Source organism: Caretta caretta, chromosome 4 (assembly GCF_965140235.1).
Source record: "Caretta caretta isolate rCarCar2 chromosome 4, rCarCar1.hap1, whole genome shotgun sequence".
Taxonomy (NCBI): domain Eukaryota; kingdom Metazoa; phylum Chordata; order Testudines; family Cheloniidae; genus Caretta; species Caretta caretta.
This window is the reverse complement of record NC_134209.1, coordinates 80,639,355-80,657,248: the sequence shown is the minus strand read 5'-3', so window position 1 is coordinate 80,657,248 and position 17,894 is coordinate 80,639,355. Positions and strand designations below refer to the sequence as shown.

The window sequence follows — 17,894 nt, the reverse complement described above, 5'->3', positions numbered from 1 at the left end:
TATCCAAAGTTAGAAATGCTGTTGTTTTCTATGCCAGAGCTAGAACAGCAGTTCCTAAACTTCACTCAAGCTTGCACTATGCTATGGGGAGCAAAAAAGGTACCTGTGTCCAACCTAACTTGCCCATTAGATGGTGGTATAATCTACGTCTCATAATAGGGGGCTGTTTTCCATCATGTAACAAATGTTTTAATTGTTTCTTTCAAAACCATGTTGAATGTTTTGTGATGGTCTAAGAACACTATCTACAGCTTGTAACACTTTTTTTTTTTACTATACTTTAGTATTCATTTATTACCACCATCAGCAAGGGAGCTGGGTTTGTCCACTCAGTAGTAGTGTCATGCTATCCAAGAAGGTGCTACTGCTGTAAGTTTGTGGACAGAAGCAATTTGATTCTTCAGTCTGTGCAAAATTCCAGTATGAATGGATAGTTGCCCTAGTTACTGCACAGCCCAGAAAACAGTATACTCTTCTTCAAAGATCCAGCCCCTTTCCCACCTTTGGCTGAATGTTCCCCTATGCTGTCATTGATCCCTGGTTTCATCTGCTTCGCTCCTCCTTCAGCTGAGGGTGGTTTTAGGAAACAAGACTCAAAGGAGACCTATTGGAGATTTGCCATGGCACTGTGCTGGCTGTTATTGCCTCTTCTGAACACAGCACTTTTACTGCTCTAAAGTTAGGGAAACTTTAACACTGTGTCTCACTAAAGGGGTAGGTTAGCTGGCACTCAGTTAAGAAAGCTTGCTTTCTGATGGACTTGCTACAGCATGAGGGAGGAGTTGTTTCCCTTTGTAGAGCTGTGCCTGCTGGTGCCTCTGCCCTGGTGACGCTCAGCAGGGAAGGTGCTGAACTCACTCTAACCCCACCTTGTGAAACTCATTTTAGTAGCAAGACTTAGTGCTATTTTATTTTGCACCTTTTCTACTCCTGCATAAAGTCAGACATTCATCCAGTATCTAGTGCTGAACCATCCATTTCAACAGAAATTCTGTTAGTGAGGGTTTAGAAAGCCATTTCTCAAATACAGCCACCAAGGGGTTTCCCTGCACTGTGTGTGTGTGTGGGGGGAGAGGAGCATCATCCCCTCCCTTCCTCCCTGTTGTTCCTGCATGCACCACCTCTCTGGAGACACAGGTGGGACACAACACTTAAGGAGCAAGGAGGTGAGCTGGCAGGAGAGGGGCTGGCTGTGAGTGAGGAGGAGAGTGGTGCAGGAGCCCTGGCAGTGGAGTAAGGAGGTGGGCAGGGGAGGGTCCTTGGCCGAAGAGTAAGGCAGCAGGCAGTGTGGAGGGTTGGGGGTCTGGCTGCAAGCAGGGGAGTGAGGGGGTGAGCCACCAGCAAGCAGGGGTTACCCTGGTGCCTGCCATGAGATCTATGGCAGGGGAGTGAGGAGACAAATGAGCAGCAGGTGGAGGACTGTAGAGGGACCCAGGAGACAAGCGAGGAGGTGAGTGGCAGGCACATGGGCAGAGCCCCTCTTTGGGGAGGCTAGCCCCCACCTCCATTCCCCCCCTGAGATCCCCTGCTCAGAGAAGCCCCAAATGCACCCCCCACACACACACCCCTGCCCAGAGGAGCCCCAGGCTGGCTGAACCCCAGAGTGCTGCCCCCCACCCCCCTCAATCCAGAGGAGCCACAGGCCTCCCTTCCATAGACCCAAGCTACCCCAATGTTTTTCATTATTATCTGAACTTCTATTATGTCAAAGCATTTAATTTACTTCAGAACTGTTATACAGACAACCCTTTTTACCAAAAAAAGCTAAATAAAAAATGAAGACAAGAACATGCAAAGCACCTTATTTGTGTTTCTATGCTGTTAGGTCCAGTCAAGAACAGAGGTAACTGTGCATGATTTTTATTGAGTCTGCAAAAAAAACCCACACCTCACATACATAAATTACAATGATTTGTATGTATATATGTGCATATTACTTTTAACTTTAGGAAAGTGTCAGTGGAAAAAGAGTGGGTGGCTGCACTCTGAAGCCACCAAAAATTTTATTGTGAGAACCCCTGCTTTTTACAATTCTAAGGAATGGTATTTATCAGTAATATTTCTTTTCCTTTGAAATATCCAAGGCAAATGTCTAGCCCTTTCTTCTGTGAAATATATAGTTCCACCCACTCATTTCTTCCAAAACCCTGTGATCTGCTAACAGCACATGTACAGTATGGTTACCACAGTACAAATGCAAGGTGGTCGTCTTTTCCCAGTAACTGGACTGAGTAACCCTAGAGAGAGACAGGTACCAATCAGTGATGAGCTGCCAGAAGCTGAAGAACCAGTTCCTTTAGTTGCTCCGTGCCTTTGGCGGCACGTCCTTCACTCACTCCGGGTCTTCAGGGGCACTGAAAGACGTGCTGCCGAAGACACACTGGGTGAGTAAAAATTCTTCAGGGGAGCCTCCCCAGCCAAGAGCTCATGCAGGATGGGAGCTTAGCGGGAACAGCCATCCCTTTAACAACCGGTTCTATACCCGCTTCAAAATTTAACAACTGGTTCATGCGAACCGGCTCTAGCTCACCACTGGTACCAATCTAGCAATCAGAGCCACTTCTGTGGATCCTCACTTAATTGACTCTGCATGTGCACAAATGTGATTAGAATCTTCTAAACTGATGCTTATATAGTAGCGTTCCACTACTGTGAATAAGCTGAAACCTTTTAAAAACAAACACAAGTACAAGAATAATTATTTGTTTGAATCTACAGTATTTGGCCATTGCACCAGAGAAAGCACTAGTTTACCAGTAAACTCTATTTCAAACACACTGCTGGGGTCAATGCTGAAGCCACATTACACCTTTAGTAAAGAAGTAGACCCAGTTTTCCAAAACCTATTATAATGCTCTACTTAGTTAAGTTAGAGAATTAACTTAACTACCTTGTCATTTTCAAATAAGCTTTGACAAAAGATCAGTCACATTTCAGACTATTGCAATGGATACTTGGAATCTTTCTCCAGTTTATATATTTTCCCCCAATTTAAAATCTCACAAGCAAATGGTATTTCTACAAGTCTATTCTGAACTCTATGCCATCACAGGGTGAATGAAGGCTCGGACAGTGCTACCTTAATGAATTAAACAAAGACTGACAACTCTTCTGAAAAAAAAAAAAAATCTTTTGTTTTTACATCATTTTGTTTCCTCTTTTAGAAACATTATTTAAGGCTTCATTCATTATGCTCTGCTCAGCTGCCACCAGCTTACTGTCTGCATGTTCAGATAGCCCTAATGTAATTTATGTAAGGTATAGTCTCCTCTTTAAAAGGGACAATTCTTCAACAAAAAAACTTCAAAAACAGACTCCAATGAGAAACTGCTGAATTGGAATTAATTTGAAAACTGGACACCATTAGATTAGGCTTGAATAAAGACTGGGAGTGGATGTGTCATTTCCCCATGTTGATTCCCCCCCTCCCCCCACTGGTCCTCACATGTTCTTGTCAACTGCTGGAAATGGCCCACCTTTATTATCACTACAAAAGGGTTTGTTTGTTTGTTTTTTCTTCTCTCCTGCTAGTAACAGCTCACCTTACCTGATCGCTCTTGTTACAGTGTGTATGGTAACACCCATTGTTTCATGTTCTCTGTGTATATAAAATCTCCCCACTGTATTTTCCACTGCATGCATCCGATGAAGTGGGCTGTAGCTCACGAAAGCTTATGCTCAAATAAATTTGTTAGTCTTTAAGGTGCCACAAGTCCTCCTCCTCTCTCTCATGGTAACTAATTGACATTTCACTTGAACTGTACTGCATGTGTCCCACTGGATTTCTCTCCTTTGAAAAAGTCATACACACAGGAAAGAGTGATCATCAAATTTCAATAGCTTTTAATTTTGCTTTAGTAGGAAGGTGTAGCATATCTTTCTTCTGGGCAAGGTGGAATAGCACTAAAATCTCTCAGGGACATTACAAGATATCAGCGTACTTATGTACTTGGCCACAAATATGTTGTTGTGCAGCTAACCTGTCTGCTGTTTTGCATTCACTTTAGGGGTGCACTAACTATTATACTGTTAAATTAGTTAAAACAAACTAACAGCACCTTCTTACTCAACGGACCTACTCTCCATACAAAGTCAGTGTCATACAACAACTTGTGACTAAAATAAGTTTGTACTCTTCTTACCTGTGTCAAGCCAATGCAGCTATGAGGGAGTGAGCAGGATCCTAGAGCACATCATTGATAGAATCTGTAATTAGAAAATTACTTATTACCATGATAATGTGTAAGCCAGCAAAAGCATCTCAACTTTCAGATTGCAAGATGAGTTTTCTGCACTAGGAAATGTAAACTGCTTCCTTCCTAAAAGTGAAAGAATTTTATATAGAAATCATTAAGAGTGAACATGGATCATCATTTTTTTATGGTCACTTGTCAACATATAAATATACATTTTAAATATTCATGTGTATGTAAATGTTCAGGGCTTCTGCAAGGGGTCAGAATTGTTCATTTTGTGCACACACAGTAGATGTAAGACAGGAAGACTTTGACTGACTTTTCAGAAAGGTACATTTCAGGCTCCAATTCTGAAAGAGATTTACTCAGATGCTTAACTTTACATGCTGTTCAGTGGGACTACACTGTGTGTAAAATTAAGCATGTGCTTAAGTCTTTGCAGGAGTGGGCCTTAATATACATTTTCCTGTTTTCTTTATGGTAAAATTCATTAATAGCCCTAAATGTTTGCTCTACAATAAAGTATATTGACAAAAGCTTTGCTCCCAAGAGGAATAAGAAACATCTATAAAGTTGAACTGATAAATTAAAATTTGAAGAAAAGTAATAGTTGGTTAGCATGGCTGAATAGCAGATGCCCCAGTTTCTGCCACATGATGAATACTGTAACTAATGTGGTTTAAAAGTGAAGTATTGAAACTGCAGTTATTTAAATACAGAATTGTGGCTTTAAGCTATCAGTTAAAATTAGATGGTTGCATTGTAAAGCAACAATCAGGAACCAAAACATTCCACCACTTAAAAGCAAAAATTACTTTTTAAAAATGGAAATTTTCAAAGAAAATCCATTCGTATTGAATTGTTTGCTCGCTGAATCATAAGCAATTGCAAAGCTGCAACAAGCTCAGATGAACTGTGCTGCTGAAATCTTATTTTTGTGGCCTTTTTGTTTACAAATTAGTTGATGCTTGTCTACAGGTAAAATTGCTTGCTGCTAATTTTCCTTTGGTGCACACGTAGACTCCCTACATGGGCCCGTGAATTTCAGAGGGGAAAAGCAACGTGAATAATATTTGATAGCACATGAATTAAAAGTCAAACAAAAAATGGTCATACATAAATTTTTAATATGTTTATGATTGAATCATCACAGTAATCAGTTTTTACTGTAATGATATGTAACTCTACCACACTATTATAAATAAAAACATTAAGATCAATATTAAATACAGCTCTAAGCAACATCACAGATTAACAAACTATGCATTCTTCATGACCCAGTAACTGAACAGTTTAAAAACAAAAAGATGCTGACACCCTCACCCCATCTGCTCAAATTAGTAACCGTCATAAGGCGCTGGAAATTTTACATTAGAAAACAAACCGTTTTGTTGAACAGCACAGGCACACTTAGTCAATATCAGAATTTCTAATGGAGGATGACTCGATAAGAATGTCAAATATCAATGAAGAAAGCATAGCAGGTAAGAACAGTGAACAGAGGTGCACGAGATCAGCACAATATAAATGTTGCACTTGGATCTACAGTTAAAACAAAAAGACACAGCAGGGGCATGAATTGTATTGTTTCAGTTCATGCAGTGTGAAAGTAGAACTAGGTCTGAATTTACACAAGACACACACTGGTGCATCTTATCGTAAAGATAGCAGCAGGGGTCGGAGTGGAGTTTCAAAGTGATTAGAAAACTTTGGGGTTTGGTTTGTTTTTTTTAATAAAAGCATTGTATATCCTTCAGCTATAAGAAAGACCAACAAGTTTTAGCTGGATGATGAAAGGCAGTGTCTCAGGCAACCTTCTGAACTGCCTCCCACAGGGAAGCCAAATTCTGCACTCAGATCAGTTGATATCAGGACTAGCCAGAGAAAACTAGTACGCTGCCCCAGGCTCATGTAAATGGTTCAACAGCTGCAATACTGCATAATTGGCCCCATTACATATTTGCTTCAATTATAAAATTAAAGTAAGTTAGTTGCAAAACTGCAGTTTTAATAGTAGCTTGGTTCCAAACCAACTTTTTAAAAGGGGCTGACCATAATGAGCACAATAAGCACTGCAGAAAAGTATTCTGTTTTCTACTGGGACCAGAGGTCAGAGACAGCAGAATTTAAACATTCATTAGCTTTATATTCAGTCCTGATTCAGAGAAGCATGTAAACATATGCATTACTTTTAAGCATGTTACTAGTCCTATAGGCTTCGTGCTAAAATTAAGCACTTATTTAGTGCTTTTCTGAATCAGTGCCCTCAAGACAAGAAGTGCTAAAAGTAGCTAAGATTGATAGAAATTTTTTTAACCTGTTATATCTTGTAGTTTTAGGGGAATATTAACATTAGCAGGTCATTGTCTCTAATTTCAAGTTATAAGTGTAATGAACATACCAAGACATGAATTTAATCTACCCACCAGATTTTAACCGCCCCATCCCTACTTTATAGTTTTCCTTTTTGGGACAATACTTTCTTGGGATGTTGCCTTTTCTTTGTGTGTGGTATTTTTTTTAAACCTGATAGATGAACATGTTCAGCTAATAATTAAGATAAGTTTTCTGAAAAGAAAACAACAACAAAAAAAAAGATGTTCTGAATCTGTCAGCCTGCTAAAGTGTACATTGCTGCTGGAGTTTAAAACCCATTCAACATTTCAAGTAAGTTTTTGTTTTCTTTTCTAAAAGGCTACATTTCACCCGAAGTTTCAGCCAGTACATTTCAAGATTCTTAAAACAAAAGTCAGTCACAATAGGTCTAACAATTAATTATTTCTATTATTTCTAAAACCCTGCAGGGTTTAAAATGAGTATTTGTAGTTTTATTCTGTTTTGTAATAATAAACAAATGGACACCTCAAGATTATGGCAGTGAAAGTGAGGCTTGAAAATGCTATTATGTGCATGTTGGATTATAAAGAAATCATTACTTTTTTTAAACCCTTCATCAAGTTGTAAACTTCTTCCCAACCCTCCATTATGTGTAGAGGATTCTGAATTACTCTATAAAAATCAATGGAAAGGTAGAATTAGTTATGTAAGATATTAACTGATTTGTATTTAATATATTTTAATCCATAAAAATATAAATAAAGAATGGTAAAATTTCAAGGAAAAATATACATTTAGTGCAAGTTATGAATTACATTTCTTTCCTCAGTGTCAGCAGTAGAACATCTTTTTATGGAAAAAGAAAACTAGAGATGATTAATTCTAATTTAATGTAAAAAATATGTCCAGTGTTTCCGCATGCAATTACGATCACATGGTACAGAATTGTTCCTGTTCTTAGTTATCAGCGTAGCAGTACTTTTTCCTTATACTGCACAACATTGGTATATGTCAGTGTTTTCAATAATACAAAAATTGCATAAGACCAGGTCACATTATTGATATATTCTGCAGCAAAACCTTTTCCTTGAAACTCAAGTTTCATCTATTTTTAATTTTTCTGAAATCACAGCACTTAAAGCTGCAAAATTCACACATGCTTCATACAAGGTATTACCTGTTCAGTCTGCTTTTGCTGAAGCAGATCCATACTGCCCCAAGCATTTCATGATGTACAAACTACACGTTTAATGGCACACAAAAACTCCCTTCTTGTGATCAAACCTTGGTAAGTCACAGTACATCTCAATATGAGAAACTACTGCTTCAGAAGGGCAGACCAATTTTAAAGAGGCTTTGTTACGGCTCAGGAGAGAGAGAGAGAGAGAGAGAGAGAAATAAAAGCTCTTCTGGAATGTAGAAAGGTGATGTGTAATAACTATATATTTCATGAGTTAACACAACAGTTTTCAATGGTAAAAAGGGCAAGACCTTGCAGTCTTCAAAAGATGGCTCAATTCAAGTGATCCCTCTGGAAACAGGGACTAACAATGCATCTCTTCAATGCTAGGCTAGGGATTGGAGAATTCTGTCTTCTGACCCAGCTTTCGTACTGCACTATCATGGCAGATCTGTCATCATGGAACGCATCCAGTGCAGGATAGCAGAGGTTCGCTCTCCCCATGTTACAGTGAGGAACATCACTCTTCCTCCTCTCCAAGCTCCCCCAGACCAACTCTTGAATGCCAGCAGCACTGTTATGCAAAAATCCAGCTCTCATTCCCGACCACAGAAGAATCCTTCAGGCTAAAGCATTGTACTGGTCAACAAATGAACCTCCTCTTCAGTTTCCTCTCTCTCCTCAGCTATGGGTTTCAGTTGAACATTATTGATGCGGGGTCTTGGTTTGCCGTCTGGGCCATATGACGGAGGATATCTTTTTTTGTTATAATGCCAAGGAGGCGCCTGAAAAGGATAAATAGAAAATGGCTATTACTCTACAAGAGAAAAGAAATGAACTAAATCTGTAGCCAAGTCCTTTTTGTTGACAGGAATAGAGCAAATAGCCTGATTTTCTTGTTTAAATGAAAACATTTTATGAATAAAAATATCAAGTAACCATCATTTTGTTAAAAGAGAGCAGCGTGGAAGCACCAAATAGGATGGTCACTAAGCTGTAATCCATTTTTCATGATATGCAAGTAATGCAAGCAGAGTCCAAGCCCATTTATATTTAATTTTTGTTTGTTTCTACAAAATGAAATTTTGATTAACATATGCCAACAAAAAAGTAACAAAGAACAAAGAACGAAAGAGGTATGAATAGGAAGGAAGTGATATTGATCCCATTTCAAAAGGAATATATGCTCCAAACTAGCCACCAAAAGTCACAAATTGCTTGATTGCCAAAAACCTTGACACCAAATCAAACTTTTTTCAAAAATTAAATTTAGAGGATCTTTCCAGGCTAACATACTGGGTTAGTCTGGTATCTTCATAAGAGCACAAACAGTTGAGAGCAGAATTTAAGCAAAATAATCAATAGATGTTCTGTTTTCAAGTTTAGAAAACTTAAAAAGTAAACCAATAAAGAAACTAATTTTAAAAAACTGTACAAATTTTAAAATTTAAATGTTGTGCTCTTATGAAAAGTTCTTAATAGCGATTAAAAATATAACTGTGTGTTATTTCAAAAAGAGTGAGGCTTCCCTAAAGGATAATATCACAGGAGAAGCAGAAAGCAGAAAGAATGAGCTGCTAATCTTGTTAATCTGTTAGTACTTTTTGTTTTGTTATTTTAAAGGAGGCATGAAATACTTGTGAAATATTAAAATAAAATGTGAAAACAATTAACATGTTTTGCACATAAGCAGCTACATTTGGAGGGCAGGTTTAGTACAGATGCAACAACTGCAGAGCAACTAACATCCAAATTAAGAGAATTTCTAAATTATAACTAACGTTAGATCACATCATCTTAGTGTAATACTATATTTAGGTTAGGAAGCCACTAGTAAAAATGTTAACAAGCCATTCAGCGGCTTAGGACATAACTAGACATCTTATGAAGAGACACTGATTGCTATAGATAACAACAGCAAGACATACAGTGCATAACAAAAATAAATGACTGCTCTTTAGAAGCATGCAGACACATGGGGCATAGCAGAGGAAGGTCTAATGCTGCACTAAGTACAAATTATTTTCTGGTTTGGTTGTCAGAAAACTAAACTGAGATTTTTTTTTGGCTTGATCAACTATTTAAAGCTGCCAAGATCTGACCAAGGAATATTTTAGTTTTTAATACAGAAGCATCTTAATATGCATTAACAAAAAGGAAAAGGAAAGAGTTTCTGAGCTCAGCCTTTTCCCATCTGGCATAATATAATCACTTGCCATCCTTTCAAGAACATCAAATAAAGTTTCTGATATTTGATCTCTATAACTTTCTTTTAATGTTGTGATTAACAGCAAATTTTTAGCTGGTGTAGCAGTATGTCTGTATTAACAGCTTAGTTTTTACAAATGTTCTACATTAAAATCTCCTTAATACAAATTATTGTATTTATTGCACAGGAAGATTTTTGTTGTTCAGCTGATGTCATTGTAAGAGAACACTGAACAGATCACAAGTTTCATGCTTCCTGACTTCTAACATGTCTAATTAGGAGATCTGATATATCTAATCACCAAGGGTTCGACGTGCTGCTTTAGTTGCTCGAGATGCTCTAATATGTTCTTCTTTGTGATGATCCCCAAGACAATCCTGAAACAGATCATGTTATGCTAATAACTGTGTGAATCAAATGAAAAAAAACTTCCAATCATAATGAGAAAGGTTTAGAGTCGAGTAAAATGAAAAAACATGGACTGTAAGAATGCTAATAATGAAGTAGTTAAATGAAGAGTGATTTGAGAATCAGTATCCTTTCACAGAAATTGTTAGCTCGTTTTCTACATGGCACAAAAATGCATCTTTCAGCTTAGAGTAATATATTCAAATATTGAAAATGGATGGATGTAAGTTTACCATTATCACATTCATCTGCCTGAATATCCATATATCTAAAAATTATAAAAAATATTGGAACTGAAATTTAATTTAACTTCCTTCTGTCAGCAGTTACTTCTAAGCTTGTATAAACATTGGGAGCTAAAATTTTAGCCCGCCACAGTAGATGACCAAGACTAAAATCAAACTCTGGATTTTAGAAAGTCAAAGAAAGAGTGTGTTTAAGCTACCCAATACAATAAAATAATTCTGAGCTGCAGCCCAGGCATAGTGTGCCTAATTCTCCACTCACATCAATTTTTAATCAGGAGTAGCTCCACTAAATCAATACATTAGCGTAAATCAACGAGTTAAACCTACTCTCTATGTACTTCCCAATAGGCCTTAATTTACTATCACAACTATCAATTAATGCAAACTTCCTAGTCCAAACTGTAACATGTTATTGTTGCGCAAACTAGCTTTAATAAAATGGGAGGTTGCCTTTTGAGACCATATTTGATTTACAGATTCTGTTATCAGTTTTGCCATAATTTAGAGTACATTAGCCCTTTCTTTCTACCTGGCAGTTTGCTACTCCCATTACCCGAGGCATCACAAACCAGGTTTAAAATTTGACCAGTAGTGAATACTGAGCTCACAAAGTAACAAGTTTACAAGCTGAAGCAGGAGAACAAAAATGGTTATTGTTACAACGCAGCTGATTAATGAAGCATTCCATATTTTCCACTAATTTATGCTGAAAGTAACTGTTTAAAATTCATAATAGAGTTTGACTTTAATTTTGCATGGTTAACCTTTCTTTGTAATTAACAACTATACCAAAACAATTATTAGGTTCCTGTATTTGAACTCTAAGCTGCAGTAGAAGCTACTTATAGTACTGAACAGTGCAACATAAAGATTCCTCAGAGAAATTTTAGTATTGCAGATTTCTTTCCCCAAATTGGGTTTCAGGAATGTAATTAGACACATACACGGACTTAAAATTGATAGTGAATGAGTCCCTTGCCCTGAAGTAGAAAGGCTTTTAGGAAGCTATTTAAGTTTCAGAAAGTTCCCACTATTCTTTCAGTACATGCATGTGTTAAAGAACAAATTTGGAGCAAATGCATTTTAATCATGCTTCCAAGATGGTATCATCTGAATAACTCAATTTAAAAATAAATGTGTTATACTTTAATTCATAGCAGCAGTCCATTTGCCAACAACAAAACAAATAAACAAACCCTCCATCCAAATATTTTAGTTCTCTAGTTTATCCTCCCATAGTCATTCATGCTAAACATGAAATTATTAAGGAATACTCTCCACTTCTTAGGTATCTTGTAAATGTATACTAAAGGGAAAGCATGAGATCGCTACATTTAATTATATTTCATATATTTCACAGAGAAGGTAAGTGAAAGCAAAGTGTTCAGTAAATGAGCAGTCCCTCAGAAAGAGGAGCAAGTTTATTTTAGAAAGTAGGCAATTATAACAAGCCTTTAAACAGTGCAAAAGGCAGAGTTTATTAATTATTTATTTAGCTGGTAGATCATGATAGGATGACAAGCCCTCATAGTCCCACTCATATATACACTCTCATTCTTAAAATTATATTTTTAAAGTATGTTTTGAAAATCAAAAAACAAAAGTGGTTCTGGCTTGAACTTTTAGAACTAAGCAATAGCTACCTGGCTCCTAATATGCCAGAACCAAAACTCTGAGGATATTTTAAACCACAGGCTTTTAATTTCCACTGCTGAAACATGTTCTCTTAAGAGTTTGAGAGCCTTTTTTTCCATGCATTTGCAGATGACATATCGACAGCTGAAGCACTGAGCACAGTGTGAACACAAAAATACAAAACTGAAAATCTGGGCCTCCTATTGTGCCTCACAGAAGACTGAATTGTTCTAGACAAATTCTGCCTCTTGCACTGCAACTGAATTAACTGCGTGTGCAGAACTGGGGGCACTGACTGAGAGACTATTTAAAAAATGTGTCTATTAATGCCTGGTATGTCAACACTGTAATTAAAAATCCATGGCTGGCCCATGCCAGATGACTGGGGCTTGGGTTAAGTGGCTATCTAATTGCAATGTAGACACTGGGGCTCTGGATGGAGTGCAGGACCCTGCGAGACGGGAGGGTCCCAGAGCTTGTGTTGCAGCCCAAGCGTGAATGTCTACACTGCAATTAAACAGCCCCTTATCCTGAGTCAGCTGGCCTGTCTAATTGCAGCGTAGACATAGGCTTGGGGCGTGGAGAGGAGAAAAACCTGTAATGAAGGTGACAGAGCTCAGACCCTCGGTGGCTTATGGGCATTGCCTTTATTTGCAGCGCCAGAGGGATCAGTTCTAATCCCACGGAAGCCCTGGTCCTGGGAAATATTCCAAGGCCTGTGTTATGCAGGAAGTCAGACTAGATCATCATAATACTTCCTTTTTCGCCTTAAAATCTGAAAAAATATCCTATAACCATTTTGTATTTTCTTTAAACAAAACACACTGGATTTGGATTTATAGTGTTTATGGAACAGAATATAGATATTTTTACATGGATGGAAATGGAGAATTACTTTTTACTTATTGGTTCACAGTAAAAAGAGGAAGATGCTGTAGCTCATTACAAGCTTTCAGTGTAGTAAATTAGGTATTCCCACCCCCTGCCCCATGAGGAAACCAGTGGGAATAAAAGAAAACATCCCATTATCATGCATTTTATACCTGTTACTTCAAAATAGAAAAATAAGGTTGTATAAAGGTAAAATAAAACAGTTCGATTTTTTTATTTTTTAAAACTATGATTTTGCTCACCACAGCCCAATTTTGACTGGCCGCACGTACTGTACTCACCCATTGTGTGTTACAAGGCATTGCCTCAGACCCAGCTTGCGGAAAATATCCACCACTATCTCCATTGGTGTGTGATCTGTCACGGTGAAAGGGCTCATATCAAGAATGCTTCTAAGTTTCAAAGGCCGAGGACTTTCTGCTGGAAGTGATGGAGTATGCTGGGCAAAACAGACTCTGGAACTGCCAACAATACCTTCCTGCTTCTTTCTAGCACTTTCTATAATAAAAAGAGGGGAAAAAAAATCAGGGAGAAAGAAATCATTCTTGGATTTAAAGGCAGACTCCAACTAGATTTCATCCTGTTTACTATTCTGAAGTTTTGTTTTCACAATCAGCTCTTTTCTCTCCAATACATGCACTTCACAGAGACCAGCAGAAGAGACATCAGACTATACAACTTTCAATCATACTCTGCCTTTAATAATATAGTGAATATCTCAAATATGCATGCTGGCATGCAGTGGAACAAATCTTTACCACCATTTGGGCAATATACATGCTATTTAATAATGTTGTAGGCAGTAGACAGCCACTATCTGTGTAGTGCACAGAAACAGATGGGTTTCATAAGAGTGGGAGCACTGTCTCAATAGGGTGCACTCACATTGATTGTCCTATTGTTACCACACCCTTCCGCTGCTGAAGCCAAAGCACATTCCTATGAGGGTGCCATGGAGATTGAATATGACACATGAGGAAAGTTCATTTCAGTATTTCAAGGAACCAACTATTCATATGGAAAGTCACAAAACAACATCAACTGAGCTTCAAATCTGGAGTAGCGAGGGCACATCAAAAGTTTAGAACATCTTCCTTGCCTGTCACTCCCTGAGATAGCTTTTGGAAGCCTAAGGGGACTTAATATACACTAAGTGCCATTAAAAAAAAGTACACAAATATGACTATGTTATTTCCTACTGCTTGTTTACTACACTGATATATTTGTGCCATACCATGGGAATATTTTTTTTGTGTTTTTTTTTTTTAAATAGTGGCTGCCGTATACATTGTGTGGGATTTCCCTCAGTACAATAAATAACTTTCATTTAAAATAAAAGGGAGGAGGAGAAGATCTGATATGGAAGAAGCACATCTGACCACTGCACTGAAGAAACTGCACTCGAGGTAACACTGCCAAGGTTTGTCATGTAATGTTGGGTATAACAGGTGTAACCCCTTTGGGGCTTTAGAGAGCATGTCCCCTTTAAATATTTTTCCAGAGGGAGGAAGTGCTATTGGTGGGAGGCGGGGGCAGAGCAACAGGGTGTGTGTGTCTGGCGCTTCAGACAGAAGGGCTGCAGCAAGCAGGCCCTCGCAGAGGGAAGCAGCCAAGAACCTTCCGAAGCCTGATAGGGACAGAGCAGCTGATCGGGGCTGAACCCAGTATCACAGCTGCCCAGAACTGCATGGGGCTGTGAATACTGGGGCTTGTGACTTTGAACTTGGAATGGAGGAAGGCTGTTAGCTAGTTAAGCAGGGAGGTTGTTGCTGTGTGGGTTTTCAGAGAGTGGCAGAAGAGGGCACTGGAGGGGTTTGTTGGGGGAAGTTTACTGGTGCCAAAGACAACCAGGAGCACCCAAGACTCACCATGGGACTGGAACTTTGCCAAGGATTCCTGAACTCGGTGTCTGCCCTTTCAGACTGTGGTGCCACTGGGCCTGTGGGGCCTTGAGTTGAATGCAACCCTGTTTTATGGCTCCCTTTACATTTCCCCCTGTTTTTCTCCTTTCATCCCTCTGTAAATAAATATTTCCCTTTCCTATATTCATTGTACTCTTCCGGTGTATGTGTGCTCACTCTGGGGGGTATGGAACAGGTGCCCCTAGGGTGGAAGGTACTTTCCCTGCATTCCTGCATGTGCCTTCTCTTAGCCAGAGCTGCCTGCAGAGCAGACTCCATCTTGGCAACGAGGGCACTAAATTTACACGTTAAAACTGATCAAATGTTCTCTATTTGTTTCTATGAATCTCTGTAATTTGCTTATTTGTGCCAGATCTTCCATTTTCAGTCTTCCCTCATTTTTGGACATAAGCTTCCTTACTCCCATCATTTCCCAGAGTGGTTCTTTTGATATACAAATTTAAGGATGATTAATTTCCACTGTGTAATTTAGGTGGTAAAATGAATCTTGCCTGAAAAAAAGATTCTTATAAAGATAAATCTCTTTGCCCGTAATCTAGTATTAGGTACTCCAAACGAAAATGAAAGACAACATAGTTTGAAATTAAACTATTTTGACTTTCATTTACATTTTGAGGTACCTAGTCCTAGATTACCAGCATCTTGATAAGAATCATGTATATTATATATAGAATTTGTATTCTGCCCCCTGCACAGGTGAATTTCACTTAAAGTGAACAAGTTGAAAAAATGGTTTTAAAATAACTTATTTTCCTCTAGTCTTTCAGTTATAGGGAATATTAGGCGTTGACTATAATAAAATAATAATAATAGGTACAACATTTTCCGGCGTAAGTGTTGTGTCTCTTTAAATGAATAATTTTGCTATGTTCCAATTTATGGCATGTACATTCCAAAATACAACACATTAAATCACCGTATTTAAGAGGGTTCAAGCAGACTGTGGTGTTCTGACATGAAACGGACTAGAAAAATCAATTACAGTATTAGACATTTACTAACAGTACACAGTTTCTTACAGTTTATTGTAAGAAAACCACCTGTTTGACATGGCTGTAATGCCAAAACTGGTCTAACCTTTGTAACTTTTGACTCAAAATTCATAAAACAGCCCAAGGGTTTATAGCAATGTATAACATTTTATATTAAAGTTTGAAGTCAGATTCAGGTGGCCACAGAGGGGTGACTCAGGCAATATTTCCCTGAGAACTCTGCAGTATGAAAGTGATAATAATGAGGCCGTGATGAAGCAGAGAAACTGCCAGCCGGCACAGCAGGGGTTCAAGAAAGCCTTTGGACCCAGTTAGCCCCGCCCCACTATACCTGCGGCCAATGCCAGGCCTGAGGGGATAAAAGAAAGAAGCCTGGCTCAGTTGGGGGCTGACTGGTGAAGTGGCAGGAGCTAGCTATCTCCCTGCCTGAAGGGATGGAGCACTGGTTTCCTGGCCAAGGGAGACTGCAGAGGAATCCCCAGTACGGGAAGTAACTGCCTGAGTGAACCTCAGAGATAATTGTGGGGCTCGCCCTCACTACCTTGCGGCTGCTCCACCAAAGGAGCCTGGGACCACAGCAAGGTACCATCCGAACCCCAGAGGGAATCCTGGGAGATGCAAGCCGCCCAGTAGACAGACTAGAGAGGCCACACCCCAAACTGAACAGACTTGTAGGAAGTAGCCCAGGGGAGAGGATTCTGACTCCCTTCCAGGAGGGACTCCAACCCTGCTGTTCAAGGGCTGAAATACACAGGGCCCTCCCTGGGCTGGGACCTGGGGTGGCGGTGGGAGAAGGTTCCCTGCCCCACACCCCAGCCTTAAAGACTGAGGCCATTCAGCCAGCAGAGGGCTGAGAGCCAGGCTATCTCACCACTAGGTCCCCCAGCCACCCAAGCCCCTGTTACAGGGGGAACTGAAGACACAAGTTATAACAGTTTCATCTCAGATGAGGCAGTATTGGCACAAAGCCACAAAAACTATGGGATTGGCAATGAATGACATCTTTCTTCCATCCATGGTACTATATTGCACAATTGGGTCCACTGTTTCATAATTTCTTCTGAAGCATCCAGCACTGGCCACTGCTGAAGATAGAGTATTGTACTAGATGGTTTACTGGTCTGTCCCAGTGTGGCAACTCCCATGGTTTTTATGGAAGTGTGCCATGTTTCAGAACCTATTATTGCAAGACACCACTGTAAAAAGAAGTTCTAAGCATCCTGATCAAGGTAATGGGAGAGGAATAAACAGCCTATGCTACATATCTGGACTATAAAACACATGAAACATTCAGGTACAAAATTAAGACATACATACTAAATTCTGTTTTAAAGTATTAATGCACTTGAGTGAGAACATATGATTTGTAAAATACAGAATTGTAAAATAATTACCTATTGCAATGGTTAAGTCTCTCCTTAAAGCAAATCCCACTAGTCTCTGAGACTCTTTTGACATTATAACAGGGAAACCATTATAGCTGGTTTCATTGATCAGGTTTTCTATATCTTCCACCGTCATGTTATCTTGTGTCAGCACTGCCAAGGGTGGATCACTTCTTCGAGGTCTCATAACGTCAGCAGCCAGTGTTGTGTGAGTGAATTCTTCTTTAGCATCCAAGAAAGGATAGCCATTCAGCCGGATATGCGCTTCATAGATGCCTTCCCTACCAAAGGCATCACCCACCCACTTACTGGTCATTACTGCAGCCATGAGAGGTACAATGTACTCCAGCCCACCTGTGAGCTCAAATACAATGACCACTAGGGAGACCGTCATCCTTGTCACACCACCTGCAAGAAAAAATAAGCCTATCAGCATGTTAGTATGAGAGAATATCCCAGCTAAGGAATTTCCTGATCTCCTGTCAACTGCC

At 39.1% G+C, this 17,894-nt stretch overlaps 1 protein-coding gene across 4 annotated transcripts in view; it reads right to left on the bottom strand.

The window, feature by feature from the left end:
- Positions 1–5,303: 5,303 nt before the first annotated feature.
- CLCN3 (chloride voltage-gated channel 3) overlaps positions 5,304–17,894 on the bottom strand; it is a 127,957-nt gene continuing 115,366 nt past the window's right edge. For 2 of the 4 annotated variants that reach the window (XM_048847682.2, XM_048847683.2), the window contains 4 exons: positions 17,413–17,811; positions 13,386–13,602; positions 10,224–10,299; positions 5,304–8,498 (listed from right to left, as the gene is read on the bottom strand). In XM_048847682.2, the coding sequence (XP_048703639.1) occupies positions 8,340–8,498; positions 10,224–10,299; positions 13,386–13,602; positions 17,413–17,811 (851 nt within the window). In that variant the 3' untranslated portion in view covers positions 5,304–8,339. The remainder of the gene's footprint in view (positions 8,499–10,223; positions 10,300–13,385; positions 13,603–17,412; positions 17,812–17,894) is intronic. The other 2 variants (XM_048847685.2, XM_048847686.2) reach the window with 1 other exon arrangement.